The sequence below is a fragment of the Dermacentor albipictus genome, chromosome 3 (genome assembly GCF_038994185.2).
Source record: "Dermacentor albipictus isolate Rhodes 1998 colony chromosome 3, USDA_Dalb.pri_finalv2, whole genome shotgun sequence".
NCBI classification, from domain to species: domain Eukaryota; kingdom Metazoa; phylum Arthropoda; class Arachnida; order Ixodida; family Ixodidae; genus Dermacentor; species Dermacentor albipictus.
The window spans coordinates 62,701,747-62,718,666 of NC_091823.1; the positions used below are offsets into that span (position 1 = coordinate 62,701,747).

Genomic DNA, 16,920 nt, shown 5'->3' on the forward strand with positions numbered 1-16,920 from the left:
CTTGCAGCATCTAGGAAACACATTAACCTTTGCATGATGCAACATCTGATACAACACTTGACATAAAGTAATGGGTGCCCCGTCAATGCAGTGAAAAACTACTTACTGTGAGCAGGTACTTGCAGCCTCGCGAGCTAACCTGCTTTATGTCATGTTTGCCATTTTGGGCGGCAAATCAGTTCTACAGAAGCCCACAAGTTGGAGGAAAGTTCATGAAAGGGAAAACTTGTCACTGACTCAACTGTAGCATGAAGCTACAAACAAAACCCATACAGGTTTCTCGGAAAGAAAGCTTCACAGTTTAAAAAAAACTTGTCCTGGTCTGGGGATTGAACCCAGAAACACTGCCTTTTCAAGGCGGTCGCTTTGCCATCTGATCTAACCAGGAGGCTAGCAGATCGTAGCACAAGGGTGAAATAATTGACAACTCGAAGCACAGAGACATTGAATATGGCAAATCAGTTCTGTGCAGATTCGCAAGCTGGTGGAGGGTTCACGAAAGGTTTGCGTAGCTTTGTGCTGCAGTCGAGTGAATGGCAGTTTTTCCCTTTCATTAACATTTGCCGTGATAAATGTTGTTTGAAGACCACAATGCACAAAAGAAAGCCAATGTATTGGGATTGTGGGGTAGCAGCTTTAAGGCTGAAAATGGCATTCAAGTCTCCACTTTGTCACTTAAACCTGAAGAAAGATCCCGCACATTTACTAAACTAATTATTAGAGTGATTTTGTGAACCCTTGAAGAGATTCGTGAAGTTTTGCACATTGCAGTTTGGCAACATCTGACTGTCTTTTTTTTTTCTTTCTCTTTCTCCCTCCTTGTGTAGTGGCTTCACCATTGAGATTGGTGCAGCCTCGACAGTGCTGCTGGCCTCCAAGGTGGGCATTCCGATAAGCACCACACACTGCAAAGTGGGCTCCATCGTGTTTGTGGGCTGGGTAAGGTCGCGCAAGGGCGTTGACTGGGGTCTCTTCCGGAACATCGTCATGGCCTGGCTGCTGACGCTGCCTGTCACCGGAGGCCTGACTGCGGCAATCACGAGCATCCTGTACGCCGCCTGCTCCCTGTGAACATGGCAGCATCGTTCATGGTGCCACGCCTAAGTCATGCTATGTCACGCCCCAGTCAGACTTACTGCTTTGCCTTAGTCAGTGCGGTCACATTCACTACTTCAGCGATGTGGTCAGCGTTGCCACGGACCTTGCGACAAGCATGAGGCAGCACGCTTCTGGAGAACCATAAGTCATCTTCAGCCAAGTGTGACATCGTGCCGATAGTGCTTTGTGTGTGCGAAAATGGTGGCCCACCCAGCACACTCAGGATACTTTAAAATGCCAGAAGAGGCGGTACAATGGAACTTTTCTTTCTGTTTTTCTTTTCTGTTTGGTCCGACCATGCCAGCTTGGAAGGAAGAACAAACAGTGACAGCCGCGCTGTGACGACTTTTCTAGCTGATGTGAACAAATTTTTAATAATGTTGGCAGATAAGTTGCACGTGGTTGGGTAGGAGTAATTGAAGAAGCAGTGTTTGCTTCAGGCAATGTGTGTTAAAGTGCAATGGAGCAACATCCTTCCACAGGTCGCTCTGGCATGGCAGGCATACCTACAGTGCCGTGGGCATGAGGAAGACTGCAGCAACGTGCCCCCTTATGTGGACCTTTTAATCAAACAGATGGAGAGAGTGTCACCTTGCGTGCTTATTTTGCGGAGGAATTGCTGCGGAACTTTTGCTATTTGTTCTCATTTCTGGACATGCTAGTTATCAGTGGCGTGTCCTTGAGCTCGGAGACACAAATTCCAGGCAATGTTATCTCTACTATTGTTGGCTCTCGTTAGTGAAAGTGCTCCCTGTTGTTCATATTATTTAGTGAGCCAGGTCTCTCGCAATAATGTTTGCGACTAGTCTGCGCATTGTGTTTTTGGAGACATGGAATGTAGCTACGCGAGCATAATAGTAATATGTAGTCAGCTTTAATTTTACAATTACACAGGAACATTTCAGTGAAGTGGCAGTTCAAGGAGCTTATTTACACTCTGCATTGTTGACTGCATTGTTTTGTGCAGTTGTAATTAACATGTAATCTGTTGTTGAACCTTCCTTGTTCTCTCTGGATGTCATGTTGAGAATGTGGTTGTGATGGGCGGCTTTACCCTCCGAGATGAAAGTAGGCTTAAAGGAAGTTAAAGGATGATGCTAACAGCATTGGCAAGATCTTTCCTTTGCGTACTTTGTCTCCCAAAAGCCATGGAAGAAATGCGGTTGGTAAATATTGGGCATATTGTAGTTGCAAGCCCACAGTTTAGATGTGCAATCAAAGACACTTGCAAATACACTTAGTCGACCCGTATGTATTTACCTCATAGACATTTGTAACATATCCTAATAATAGTGCATGGAACATGCTAGTGCCATGTTGTTTTCGTAAGCTAGCCTGTAATGTAATGTTCTTACATGTAATGCATACGCTCTTTTTCCACTAGTCTGTCATGCTATATTAAATGTGAGCCACTGGTGTCAGTACAAGTCATACCCTCACGTCAGCCTTGTTTGTTAGTTGAACATGGCCAGTAAACTATGTCATTTCACAAGCATCGAAGTAATTCATAAGCATAATTAACAGCTGTCTGTTGCATAGGTATCAGTCACAAAGAGCATTTTTGTGTGTTATATTACCTAATATAATTACTTGAACACAGCATACGAACTGAGTCATTTGCTAGGAAGGCACAGTTAAAGCATAATCAACAGTGAGATTTGAGTGCGTAGTTTCTTTTACAGTTTCTTTTACAATATATCCCAATTGTTTCCATGTTTTGCGGAGCTGTGGAGAAATATGTTGTACCATAGCTGTGTATGAAAAACATGCTTGCACAAGAATCAACAAAAACTTTGTACTTTTCCTAACTGCGTGGTCGAGGTATTGTTAAACTTGCATGGTGTGCTTTCGAGCATGTGTACATTCAAGCACAGATGTTAAAACTTGCTGTCAAGTTGGAAGGAAGTTGTGATTACATTAAGAATGTTTTATTGCTTTTAAGTGAGTAGTTTCTCTTGTCTGGGGAAGTCGTTCTTCAGGTTGATGAAAAGTTTGCCATGCACTCAATTTAAATAGTTTGTTTGCCTCCTGTGCTTTTGACCAAGGGAAATTTTAAAGATGGTCATGCCACATTTTTTTTAATCTTTCCAGCTAGGAGGATGTGTTATGTTGCTGCTGTTATACGGATTGGGCAGCTGTGTTCTGATTTACATCTCACTCACTGTGATCATGATAATTAGTGCATCATTCCATTAAATAGCCGTGTTTGTTTATTGATTGCTCTTAAGAATAGCTCCTTCACGAGATCTCCATAAAGTTGTGCTATGAAACCAGGCACGTAGCTTTGCTGAATTTTTACAGAACAGTGCCCATGATTGAAAAAGTGACAAGAACACTTTGTGAAGACGTTTGAAGGGCCAGACAGAAAACTAAATGGTTGGCAAACAAACCTGACAATTTTAATGAAGTGATGCATTAATGATAGCAGTAAATACACAGAGTTATACACAGGGGAGTTGTGTGTGCGTACCTTAGAGACTGAGTGACCAAGCAACAAGTGGCAAATTTAAATGCTTTGATGGACAGTGAGAGGCAGATGTGATGGCAGTCATTTTACCTAATCATGCTGATTTTAAGCTGCAAGTTGTATCTGTTTAGATTAGGTGCGATTTTAAATCTGTCTTTAACTGTCTAAATTTTTACGGAAATAATAGCTTCAATAATTTTTCCAGAAAAGTGGGAACTGCATCTTCAAGTTTTATGTGAAGTATCATTGCTTTTTTTTTTCTGTCCTGTTTATGTAATTCATGAAAGTAACACTTGACAAACCCTGTGTTCACTGGCAATTTTTATGTAACTTTCAGTATCAGCTGCTGTAGTTATTGTAAAAGGTATAAATTATAGTATTCAGATATAGTGTAAGGGAATGCAATGTTATAAATTTGGCTACAGACGTAGTAATTCATATGCCAGCTGTCAATGAAATTAGTTTTTTCGGAGTTTCCCTGAATTCGCAGAGAGCAGTGCTCGAGGAAACTATTTCTGCATCAAAATTTTAGGTAGGTTATAAGGGCGGAAGTTGTAAAGCTTATTCTATCAAATAAAATGTCTTTGTCTTTCTTTCAGTGAAAAAGAGTGGCAAAATATGTGAATATAGTGGTTGCGAAAAGCCTCTTAGTGCTAATGTGCATGTTTCTGAGTCACAGCTTTGCTCATAAATTGTAGTGTTTAATTACACACCAGATGTACGACGCTGTATATTGGAGACCACTCTATTGAGACCAACATCGACTTAACATTTTTGAGGCTGAAGAAGAGCACTTCTTCAGCAAGAAAAGTTGATAGTGATTATGTGTAGAGCTTAAAAACCCACAGACGCACATTGTTCAGCCTGCTTTTGGAGCCTACTACCCGAACTTTTGACACACGCTGGTTGTGTGGTCTTAACAATCTGTTTTCATAAGCACAGTGTAGCTGGCCTACTGTATACTCTACCTCAGTGCAATGGCTTAGTCTTGCAGATCGAAACAGGTTTTAAGAAATAGGAGCAGACTATTATTTTCACCGGTCTAGCAACTCTACATTTTTCAGTAGTTACCTACGTCTTGTGTGGTTGCAAACATTATTGGGCATGCTGCTGTACATTGTTTTAGTGATAATCTAATCAAAAACTGTTATCATGCTATGACCAAAAGATATTGTGCCAAGTTGGCCCTCGAATACTTGGGAGCTATGTCCTCCAAAATGGGCTAATACTGCAGTACAAGGTAATACATAACTATAATATGGCACAAAGACTTTCTTTGTTTTTATGTTAGTTTGTAAATGCTGCTACTTTTCTTGAAGGCAGAACACTATATTGGGGAATTCTGTTTTAAATGCCTAGATAGTATGTTCACTGTATGAATTTCTTGGTCAGAAATACATGTCCTCTTGTGTGCTTGAACTTTGTTAATGGCTGACACTTGGCATGGGTCGTTTTTTTAGGATCGCACAGCTTTGAGAGTTAATTGATGGATACATATTTTTGCACTGCATCCCACTTTCCTTGACTGTACCCATTTCTTTTTCCCACTGCCGTTTTTAGATAGACATTAAATCTTGGCAGCTTAGGACCTGAAAGCATTGCATTGTGGTCTCTGCCTTGGAATCGATTGGTTCAGTGCCGAAGCAGAAGTGGTAACTGTAGATACAGAGGCTAGACAGAAGTGCTAAATCCAATATGTGCTCCAAGCTAGCTATGTTTCAAGATGAGCTGTAATTGATTTGCTCACTTCCTTTAACGCTTGTTTTATGTTATCAACAAAGCTTCTGTTTCTTTAGAATGGTTTGCTGAATTGTGTTGCCGCATTGGTATCAGTACACAGTTTGATTGTATTGTATGCTTGCAAACAAGACAGTCATGGTTGCTATACTAAAGATCTAAATATTTGAATTTTTTTAATGTTATTGTTTTAGAGCTGCTTAGCTGGAATCTGACTGATTGGTTGGTGCAAGGTTATTGGTGCTGCTTCAAATCTGCTGGGTATAATTTACACGAGTAGAAATTCACATGCTATAAAATTGATTTTTCTATATCTCTTGCTGCATATTTTTGCACATGTGCCAAAGTAGTGTGACAACATTTTGTGAAGGCATCTGCTTGCTTTTTGAGTGTTAGTCATTGAGAAGTGTGCCTGCTGTAAACAGTGCTCTTTCTGCATACTTCTTGGTATAATTTGCGTTTGCTGTGCAATATCTTTTCTGCTTTGTCCGTGAAGTAACATATGTTATTTCATCATTTTGTTACGTAAGCTTCATGTTTTTCCTTTTTTGTTCTTTTCGTTCCTTTTTTTTCTTTTTTTGTGATATATTATACCCTTCTTTGGGCATTGTGCCATATCTACAAGAGACAAGAGTATTGATATGATCCAAGGTAGACTTGGTGCATTTTCCATAAAATTTGGCAAGAAAGAGTGAAGGAATAGTTTGTTGAAAATATTCCCAGCGAGTCTGGCTTTCAGAGCCAGCTGTACAAATAAACAAACTTTGGAGCAGTTTGAAAGTAATTTTCTTGTTTCCTCTGTGCTGGTGTTTCGCGCCATGATGCTCTGAAATAGTGGCTGGGTTATCATCTTATTTGACTTGCTGCCGTTTAAGTGCGAAGCGCTTTGCATGCACTTGGCCTTGGAAGGACAATTTTCATAGGATGCGGAAGCTGATGAAAGATTGTAGACATTTGTCTCCCGCCGTGGTGGTTCAGTGGCGATAACTTCCGTGCATGGTAAAGAACCCCGAAATTCCCAATGATCAAAATTAATCTGAAGCGATGTGTTGCTTTGGCATGTTAAACTTTACCAATCAACATGTGCCGCCAGGGGTTTCAGGACACCTGAATGGAACCCTGGCAACTGAAGTCACTCATTTCTTCTTTTTTGAAAGTTGACACTCCGATCATCCATCCAAGATCAGCACGCTACATTGTTCGATAAAGGAGCTGATAGTGGTCTTAAGTGTATAGATGTCTGGTGCCAGCAATATCGCAGCTGCCATCTTGCACGGCAAAGGCTCCTCACTTGTTTCCAGCCAGGTCTAGCTTACCAGTATCGCATTAGAACTGTTCGTCGCTAACTGCACGGAGTGGGATAAATAAAGCATGTGCATAAAAGAAGTTTGAGCAAAATCTTCATGGTGATTTCATATTGAAGCAGAGCGTCGCAGTACATACACACAGTTGAAGATTTTATTTGAATGCACTTTGATTTGGGCATTGTGGATACACAATCGCGGCGCATTGACCACGGGATGAGAACCGTGTCTGCGAAATATTTCATATGCTCGCCTCGAAAGCAGCTGTTCAAGCAGGAGCCCGCTCGCTCTTCTCGCAAGAGCCATTGGGGCAGCAGTTGAGTGATGTCTTGCACAATGGCGTTTTGCGCTGGGCACTTCGTTGCGCTCCCTTTCCCCAGAGCGTGCAGAACCGCCTGGGCAAATGCTTGTGCTGCGCACCAAGGAAACAAGGGTGTGGTTGCGGGGGAGGGGACCCTCGGTAGCATAGGCATACGTGGGGCAGCGCTTTTCATCAGGAGGAACAAACAGTCTGGCAGATTATTTGTTCAAGAGTCATCCCTAGGTTTGCAACTCCCATCGTATAAGCAAAATTACCGACTGGGCAAAGCGAGGGGTGTAATAGCTAAGCCACCTAAACAGCAATCTGGAAATGTCGCTCACGCAGATTTTCACTCAACTGTGGCCCCTCAAGATGTGGTCGCACAACTATAATGTGACCATATGTAGGTGAAAAAAAATTAAAGAAGAGCAATAATACGTAGACGGACAATGAGCAATGAATACCAAAGTAACGAAAAACATTGAAGGATGCAAAAATATCTGACAATATATGATGATGAACGGTGGTGGTGCAATAATTTGCCATACAGCCGTGTCTTGTCCTAGACCATCACTTCTCTTGCATTGCTACTTTGCGAGTATTCCACAGGCTGTTAAATTCCACCATGTTTGCTTTCCAAACCCTGTGAGCCAACTACGGTTAGGAAGGCAGCGACATTATGTGCCGGAATTAGGAAGAGTACATAACATATTTCCTTCCCTTTAGGGATCCGCGGTATCCTTGTGCATACATGGTGACCCATGTTGCGAGCTGCTTCACGAGTGCGGCATCCACGACACAATCCGATCCAAACAACAAGTTCTGCAAAGCGGAGGACAAAACACTTGTTAGTCCCCGTGGATATAAAGTCCCAATTCAGACCTCTCCAGTGGCCAAGCACGTTAATTCTTTGTTGACGGAATCGCAAGCAACCGTGATGCCCTTTAGCTATGTTGTCTGGGCTTCAGCAACATTGTAACCGGAAAAACATATAAGTGAGGTTGTACTGTAGCCCGTTTACCGCACCGGACCAAGGATGACACCGTAGATCAATCGCCCTGTACACGTGTTACCATGCATATAAACTATATCACAGATATCGCTGAGTGTGAAGTAGTAGAACATGCATGTTATAACACTAGTAGCCTGTACGTATAAGCAGCAAAGTGTCCGCTCATGTGGAAATAGCTGGTACCTCACTTACTGTAGCAGTGATACTCCTGGAACTCCGAAGCTTTGCTTGAAGCTAGGCTTGAAGTGCTCGGTGGTTTAGCAACACAGCAAAATTATGAGAAAAACACATAACTTCCTGACCGCTGATGTCGTAATTCGAATATGCATGCGTGGTGTGTATGTAAACTGGTAAGCCGTGCAGTCACGTGGCCTGCATACATTTTACATGGGGCGCACAACTCATTGAAGTTCTATATATTCTTTATTGCATCAACTAGTACTTGTTTCATTGTTTAAAAGAAAGTAATGTAAGAGGAGCGGCTAATGTTCCTATTTGTTCTCATTGCCAAATTTTTTATAAATCATTGATATCTTAAAAAGCGCAACATTGTATAGGCACCCTCGTTTGGATGAGGCACGACAATGTAAGTGCACATGTGAGCTAGTTAGCATGGTCGGTTATATTTGGCATAGTGTAGGGTTTTGCCGTTTCTGCTGCCTCTTCCGTCTCGAACTGCATGTGCGCAATCGGCGGCACTAATAATTATATAACGGTATATGTATATATATATAAAACACTACATGTAAATGCTTTTCTTTTTCTTTTGACCAGGCCAGTCGCGGTCAGCTGTAGGGAGCCAATATAATTTGTCTACAATTCAACACTATGCCACTGTGCAGACGCTATCTGTAATGCTGCAGGCGCCAGCATTCTTCCGCACTGTCTTGTGAAACACTGGCATGCTGTACATCATGCCAGATCCCACATCCAATGTTGATTAACGACTCCATTCATGGGAGAATACGTGAGCCATCGCCTAAGGCGTAGAGCCTTGTTTTACTATTCTCGAAGCTTCTGCTAGTTTGACTCACTGCCTCAGATGTTATGAGGTTACAGCGATAAGTAGAGTGGCGGTTCGTCCTGCACACCGACTGCTTGTTCCACAACCGAGATGCAGTAAATTGTGTTGTGATTACAGTGCCTACGAAGTTTGCAAGGGCATGGCTCTGCGTGGCATGTGTAATGCGAATCATGCGCAAAAAGAAAATAAATAAATAAATAACTTGTTAGTAATATGCTTTCGTTTTGAATGAGAGCTACAAATACACATTTCTGTGACAGAAGGTGTAGTGCAAAAAAGGACACAATCACATGGAATGGTATGAAGTTCGAGTGCTAAACTTGCACTGTTTATTGACGCACAAGTGCCGCCATATAAGTAGGAAATATATGACGCATACATGCGTATTCACGGCTGAAATGTCGTGCCGTCGACATTACTTGCTATCCACTGATCTGTTCAACTGGGAAGCAACATCAGCTAACTTATTCGCCTAAGTGCCTCTCTCTCTCTCTCTCTCTCTCTCTCTCTCTCTCTCTCTATATATATATATATATATATATATATATATATATATATATATATATATAGTATTACGATATCATCAAGCGATGCTCAAGGGACGAGCCGCCGCGAGAACGACGACGAAGTGGGTCTGTGCCCTTGGCACGGGTGAATGTCGGCCTGGCACTCTGGCTCCAGTCCAGTGTAAATAACCTGTAAATGGCCTCTTTTGCCTGTCTTTCTACACGTAACATTCTGGCGGAGGCGCGGGGAGGCGGTGGAGGTGCAATATGTATATATATATATATACATTATTTATTAAGGCGACAGGTGTACTGCTCTTAATACATTGTCGCTTGGCTGATGCTGCTTGCTGCTTGTTTCTCTATATCCAGGGGCAGTGCTAAAATGGGGGGGGGGGTCTCTCCGAAGTTTCCCCCTGCCCCCCATCGTCCCCCTTATCTCCATGGAATGCCCAGTGATAAAATACCTTCCTACACACCAAACGGAAATAGAGAATCATGCTCTGTCCCCCAAAGGTAATTGTTGGCTTAGAGAGAGAGAGAAAGGGGAAAGGCTGGGAGGTTAACCAGAGGGGAAGATCTGGTTTGCTAACCTACGCTTAGGAAAGAGGGGAGGGGGAGGTAAAGTGATAACAAAGTAGAGATAAAGAAAGAAAGGCGCTTAGACACAATCACAGTCAGTCACTGTCGTTGCATACTGTCACCGCAGAGCACAGTAACACTTGCAGCACTATAAACATCTGTTCAGGCTACAGCCGCTTGTCCAGTTCTGTTGCCCTTAAAAACTGCAACAGTGCCCTCGTCGCCCTGTGCTGCGATGGCTTGTGACGACGGCATTTTAAAATAAGTTCCTTTGTTAGAGGTCTTCGGTCAAAGCGCGCTATCGCGATTGCGAGCGATTGTCTCTGTAAATTATAGCGAGGACAGTCGCAGAGAAGGTGCTGAAGAGTCTCCTTGTTACCACAGTCATCACACGAGGCGTCGTCGGCCCATCCGATACGGAAAGCGTAAGACTTGGTGAAAGCCACCCTTAGCCATATTCGACAAAGCAGGGTAGCTTCGCAATGGCAGAGTCCAGCTGGAATGCAAAGGCATAGAGAAGAGTCTAGGTTGTGCAGCCAGTTGTGAAAGCTTCCTGCGCTCCACAAAGAGAATGTGATATCACGGTTGAGCATTCGAAATCTTCTAGCAGCATCTGTCCTTGATAATGGTATCGGCTCCTCTTCATCGCCTTGAAGAGCCGACCGAGCAGCGTTATCGGCGCGTTCGTTCCGTATGACACCGCAGTGACTTGGAAGCCACTGAAACGTCACTTGGTGTACATTCTCAGTCAAGGGTTGGCTTAGCCTATCTATATAACCTAAAGGCATCCATCTGCCCATTCTGACTGGTCCACATAAGGTAAGTGTAGGTTATAGATTACACGACTGAACAGTGTGCGAGCGCGAGTAGCCACTCGCTGGACAGAATCTTAATGAGCAAAGGAAATTTCGGGGTAGTTAGATCCAGTAACTGGTGTCTCCTACAGAGACTCGCGCTATCAGCACCTTCATGTACGTTCTTTCAATCAGTACCTGGTCTGCGGACAACAAACTATGTATCCAAGACGCAACTGCTCTGACACAGCTGTGAGCGATCAAAAGCTATTAAAATCCATGCCGAATCTTGCGCAGGGGTAATATAACAATTCCAAAGAAAGTCCAGAAAACGCGCTGTTTGCTAAAGAACGTGTTCGCACCAACAATCCCGGCTAGCCACTATTCTAAAGAGCTAAATGCTTCCCATTGACAGGACAAAATTTGAACGACATTAAGTAAGCAACACTTCTTCAACGGTGTCCTTGTTCCACACACATCCTACAGCACCTGAGACGGAGCCCCCAGGGGAGTCTACCTACTGTTAGGATTAGGGGCTCAATCCCATCGCTTGTAACCCGTTGTCAAGATTGGAGTCGGGCATGAAATAGAAGGTAGCTTGCCCATCCTGTCGTCCATCTTATCCACGCTGAGGACGTTGTTGAAGGGAAGGACTGCTTCTCTTCGAGAACGAGGATTATGGGTTTGTTTACAATATCTACATCAGTCTAGCATGACTGCGAGAGAAAGTACATCAGTCTAACACGACTGCTTGAGAAAGTGCATCAGTCTAACACGACTGCTTGAGAAAGTGCATCAGTCTAACACGACTGCTTGAGAAAGTGCATCAGTCTAACATGACTGGTTGAGAAAGTGCCTCGAGCAGCCGCACAACAGCGGTTTATAAACACTCGGTCCTCCCTCGATTCCAAGGTGACGGAAACGTTCGTCCAGGCATCGTAAACAAGCCGCCTCTCCGCGGGACGGCTTACAGACACACAAACACACACGCGCGCACACACACACAGATTCACGGTCCGGAACCGACGTCACACGGACTTCGTAGAACTCGGAGCTGACCCGCAGCGCGGCCGGTAGCAAATTGTCTTGCGTCTCGAACGGCGCGTGGGAAGAGGCATCAGTAGATGTTCCCGCGGGCACTCCCCCGCTCGCGGCCGACCAGGTGGGCGGTGGCAGGCTCAGTAACAATAGTTGGTCCGCCTACCGCGTTTAGTCACATTGGCGACGAGGCTAGAGCGTAACGGTGACGTTCCAAGCAAAGGTTGCCGCCGCTGTCGCAACTGGCTGGCAAAACTTGCACCTGAGCAGGCCGTTCTTAACACTACCCACTGAGTCCTGGCTGAGCAGGGAGCTAGGGAGCAGTCATCTACGGGCAACTAAAGACCAGAGCGACATGTTAATTTCGTCTGCGGCGTTCATTTCGCGCACGAATCGTCTTAAGATCACGTGTTACGCGACGCCAACGGGCAAAAAAGGATGTTCTACCTTTGGCTCTGCGCAGCGCTGGATAAACCTCCTCAAGGACTAGATCTAGTAAACATAAATACCAAAGTTAGTGGACGGTTTGATAGCCATCGCAGTAGCACAATTGGTAGTGCAACGCGCGCGTAATGCTCAGGTTGTGGGTTCAGCTTCCACCGGCGACAAGTTATCTCTTCGTCCACTTTATTTATTATTTTCTACATTTCAATTTCAACCACAGCAAATTCCCCGCGGTGCTTGCTTTGGCTTCATTGTCTGTTGGCTTTATATGGTCATTAACAAATCGAGCCACTGGGTTACCCTCAGGCACGTACCCAGGGGGGGGCCCGGGGGGGCCCGGGCCCCCCCCCGAAATCAAGTGGCATCCCCCCCCCTCCCCACCCACGCCACCACTCCTCACACATTCCTAAAGCGCCACCAGATCAATATTGAGACTTGACAGCTGTTCATCGGTCAGCATTATGCTGCCTTTTTCACTCCTTTTAGACGGCGGTAGTTATCGGCACCTCTTGTAATGTGAAGGACAGGTTTCTCATAGATTCCGCACCCGCGCGATTAACTCGCGATGCGTTCAGTTGTCACCATCTATTGGACCATCACGCGCATAGCTGTTGCTTTTGTTAGTTCAACCTTCTTTGTTTAGGCTGATGCTGGGCCCAGGAGAGGGATGCGGCTGTTACTGAGCTGGTCTGTACTCTCATGGAACGAGTTGCGGCCGGAGAAAACGCCAATTGCGTTTAACTTTTCCCTTTGCGTCATTATTTTCTTGAGTTACGGCTCGCCGCGACGCTGTCAGATGCCCGGAACCATATACACGTGATATGGGTTAGATAAGGTGGGAAATAAAATAATGTGAAAGAGCGTCCATCATGAAACACTGCAATAACCCTTAAACCCATAAGCAAGATCACTGTCGCCCGTTACCTCGTCTGTTTTTCCCTAACTGTATAGCACTTTTCGTGCAAAATTGGCAACTGGAAACAAAAATCGCAAGGAGTTGAGAAATTAAGCGATATACTAAGGGAGAGAGCCAAGGCAACAACAAAACTGCAAGCAAAAGCGAATAATAAAAAAGTTAAGCGTTGTTTATGAGACTTTTTATGGATCGACATCTTTTTATTGAAAAAGGAAGTAGAGAAAACGCCGCCGGAAGTGGAGAACAATTACTCGTTTTGAATGACGCTTCTACAGTTATCGGTCGAACCGCCTCACGTAGCCACTTCTCTGCTGTGCTTATGTGGGTGTTTTTCTAACCTTTCGCGGTGAGCGCAGTACGTCTAGAATCGCAGAGTTTTGCGCTCTACGCGGTTGTATGGGACTGGCGGCCGCACAGCGTTACGGAATTCGCGGAACTGTCAAAACTGATCAACAAGGCGAGAATAACTGATATTCGAAACTATAACATGAAAAACACTGAAGAAGCCGTAAAAAATGAACGCAGCCTGAAATCAGTAAAAAAGAAACCTGCCATAGGACAAACCATGATGTATGCACTAAAAGATAAAAAGGGGAATATCATCAGCAATCTCGAAGATATAGTAAAAGCAGCGGAAAAATTCTAAGCTGACCTGTACACAGTACCAAGAGGAGTCACGATACCTCACTTAGAAACAGTAATGAACAGGATACAGAAACTCCTATTTGACAGAAACCACATTTGAAACCCACAGAAACCCAGAAACCCACATTTGACAGCTTCTCCAGAGTATAAGCACCTGGCATTTCCCTGGCATAGCGAATCTTGCTACACAAAATGCTTGAGGTCTGCCTCACCAAATTACGCTGCCGCATTCCCTCCCTAAATTTCAATTTATACAGGTCGGGTTTGGTTCCCTCTCCCCTTTGTTCTTTTTATGAGAAAGAGGAGACGATACAGCACTTTCTTCTATCTTGGCCGCTTTGCTGAGTTAAGAAAAAGATTTTTGGAGATACCTTTCCGAAGAATTGGCCTGGACTTGACAGAACCTGCAATTCCTTTGTTCGGGGCGTCCACTTTGGGATTCAGCCACAGGGATGCATGCTTCGCTGTCCAAACATTCCTTACAGAATCTAAACGAATGCCCTGCTAAATTCTATTTTCTTATTACTTTTAAATTAATTATTCCTCATTCAACAGCACCTTCCTGATTTTATTTTAGCCGGTAATTCAACCCTATTCAATGCTATTCGCATAGATATTAGGAAACTTATGCTCTATATTATTTTGGAATAATCCACCCATTTCTTGGCCAATCCCCCATCGTGGGTAGGAGCCACACGTGCCACAGGCTACAACAACAACAACAACAACAAAGGAACAAGAGATCAGGATCGCCAGTCGGCCTCTAGAATCTGTGAAGGAGCACGTTTACATAGGCCAATTAATCACAGGCAACCCTAATCATGAGAAGGAAATTCACAGAAGAATAAAAATAGGTTGGATCGCATACGGCAGATATTGCCAGCTCCTGACTGGAAGCTTACCATTATTATTGAAAAGTAAGGTGTGCAATCAGTGCATTTTGCCAGTGCTGACATATGGGGCAGAGACTTGAGAGCAAGTTAAGGACCGCGCAAAGAGCGATCGAACGAAAATTGCTAGGCATAACGTTAAGAGAGAGAAAGAGCGGTTTGGATCAGAGAGCGAACGGGTATAGACGATATTCTAATTGACATCAAAAGAAGAAATGTAGCTGGGCAGGTCATGTAATGCGCCGGTTAGATAACCGTTGGACCATTAGGGTTACAAAATGGTTACCAAGAGAAGGAAAAGGCAATCGAGGACGACAAATGACTAGACGGAGCGATGAAACTAGGAAATTCGCGGGCGCTAGTTGGAATCGGTTGGCGCAGGACAGGGGTAATTGGAGATCGCATTGCAGGGAGAGGCCTTCGTCCTGCAGTGGACATAGAACAGGCTGATGATGATGATGATGGTGATGATGATGATGGAGGTGGTGGGCCCCCCCCGAAAAAAAATCCTGGGTACGTGCCTGGTTACCCTTGTGTGTGTGTGTGTGTGTGTGTGTGTGTGTGTGCGTGTGTGCGTGCGTGCGTGCGTGCGTGTGTGTGTGTGTGTGTGTGTGTGTGTGTGTGTGTGTGTGTGTGTGTGTGTGTGTGTGTGTGTGTGTGTGTGTGTGTGTGTGTGTGTGTGTGTGTGTGTGTGTGTGTGTGTGTGTGTGTGTGTGAGAGCGCGCACGCCCTAACAGGGACCCCCTCCACTGAAGGGAGACATTAAGACGAAGCTTGAGCTCGGGTGCGCAGAACGACAGAAAGCTGAGCTAGTTGGTAAGGATTCATAATGCAGAAAAGAAGTGAGACGTGCAGACAGGACACAAGAGTAGAGAAGTGGACAACACAAACGCCGACTATCGACTGACGACTCTTAAGTTGTGTCCTGTCTGCACGCCTCAGCTATTTTTCGCTCGGGTGCTCCTATCTAAATACATGTAAAAAGAGATTTGGTTTTTCTCGGCAACCATTACACCAAATTTGGCGAGGTTTGTTGCATTTGAAAGAAAGGCTTAAAATCTAGTAACTGTTGGTTTCAAATTTTCGATTTAGTTGTCATTCTTTATTAAAGAGTGACAAAAATAGAAAATGTTCAGAAAACGAAACTATGAAGTTTACAACGCTGTAACTCAGCAATAAAAAGTGATGTCGCAAATATGTGAATTGCATCTAATAGTACATTTAAAGCGGACAAAATGTATATGTTACACATGGATCTCAAAAAATTTTGTAATATTTAAATGCAGCTTTTGCGGAACCCTTGTATACAACGTAAGAAATTCACGCAAGATATCAAATGACATCATATTTGTCCGCTTTCACTGATCTAGCGGATTCCGTTTATAGAACCGCGATATCATTCTTGATGCAGAGCTGTAAAGCTTGTGCTAACTTTTTCGAACTTCCGAATTTTTGAAAATCTTTTAAACCAAATTCAGGCCCTCTATCAAAATTCCGCTTCCGACAGTCACTAGAACATAACTTTCTCTCAAATGCAACAAATTTCATTGAAATCTGTCCACGGGTTAATCTCAGAAAAACGTTCTTGCGTTTTACATTCATTTGAATAGGCCGCGTCAGAGTTGCGCCCGAGCTAAAGCTTCCTCTAAGAGGAAGCTTTAAGGAAGCGGAAGCTTAAGAGAAAGCTTCCTCTTAAGAGGAAGCTTTAGCTTGGGCCCAACTCCGATGCGGCCTATTCAAATATATGTAAAACGCAAAAACGCTGCTCAGTGGCTGTGGTGTTGGGCTGCTGAGCAAGAGGTCGCGGGATCGAATCCCGGCCACGGCGGCCGCATTTCGATGGGGGCGAAATGCGAAAACACCCGTGTATTTAGATTTAGATGCACGTTAATGAACCCCAGGTAGTCGAAATTTCCGGAGTCCTCCACTACGGCGTGCCTCATAATCAGAAAGTGGTTTTGCACGTAAAACCCCATAATTTAATTTTTTTTATATATAAACGCTGTTCTGAAATAACTCCTGGACTGATTTTAATGGAATGTGATGAATTTGAGAGAGAAAGTTCAATTGTAATTACTGTTTCTATTTAATAATAATAATGTTTATTTCCCATCAAGAATTACGATTTAGGGCCTGAATTATGTTGCAATTTTTACAAATTC

General features: G+C 43.9%; 1 protein-coding gene across 3 annotated transcripts in view; it reads left to right on the plus strand.

Annotated features, from left to right (window-relative positions):
* Window positions 1-5,615, plus strand: part of NaPi-III (Na[+]-dependent inorganic phosphate cotransporter type III) — a 98,955-nt gene extending 93,340 nt beyond the window's left edge. For all 3 annotated transcript variants that reach the window (XM_065427947.1, XM_065427948.1, XM_065427949.1), the window contains one exon: window positions 828-5,615. In XM_065427947.1, coding sequence (XP_065284019.1) covers window positions 828-1,071 — 244 coding nt within the window. In that variant the 3' untranslated portion in view covers window positions 1,072-5,615. The remainder of the gene's footprint in view (window positions 1-827) is intronic.
* Window positions 5,616-16,920: the final 11,305 nt, after the last annotated feature.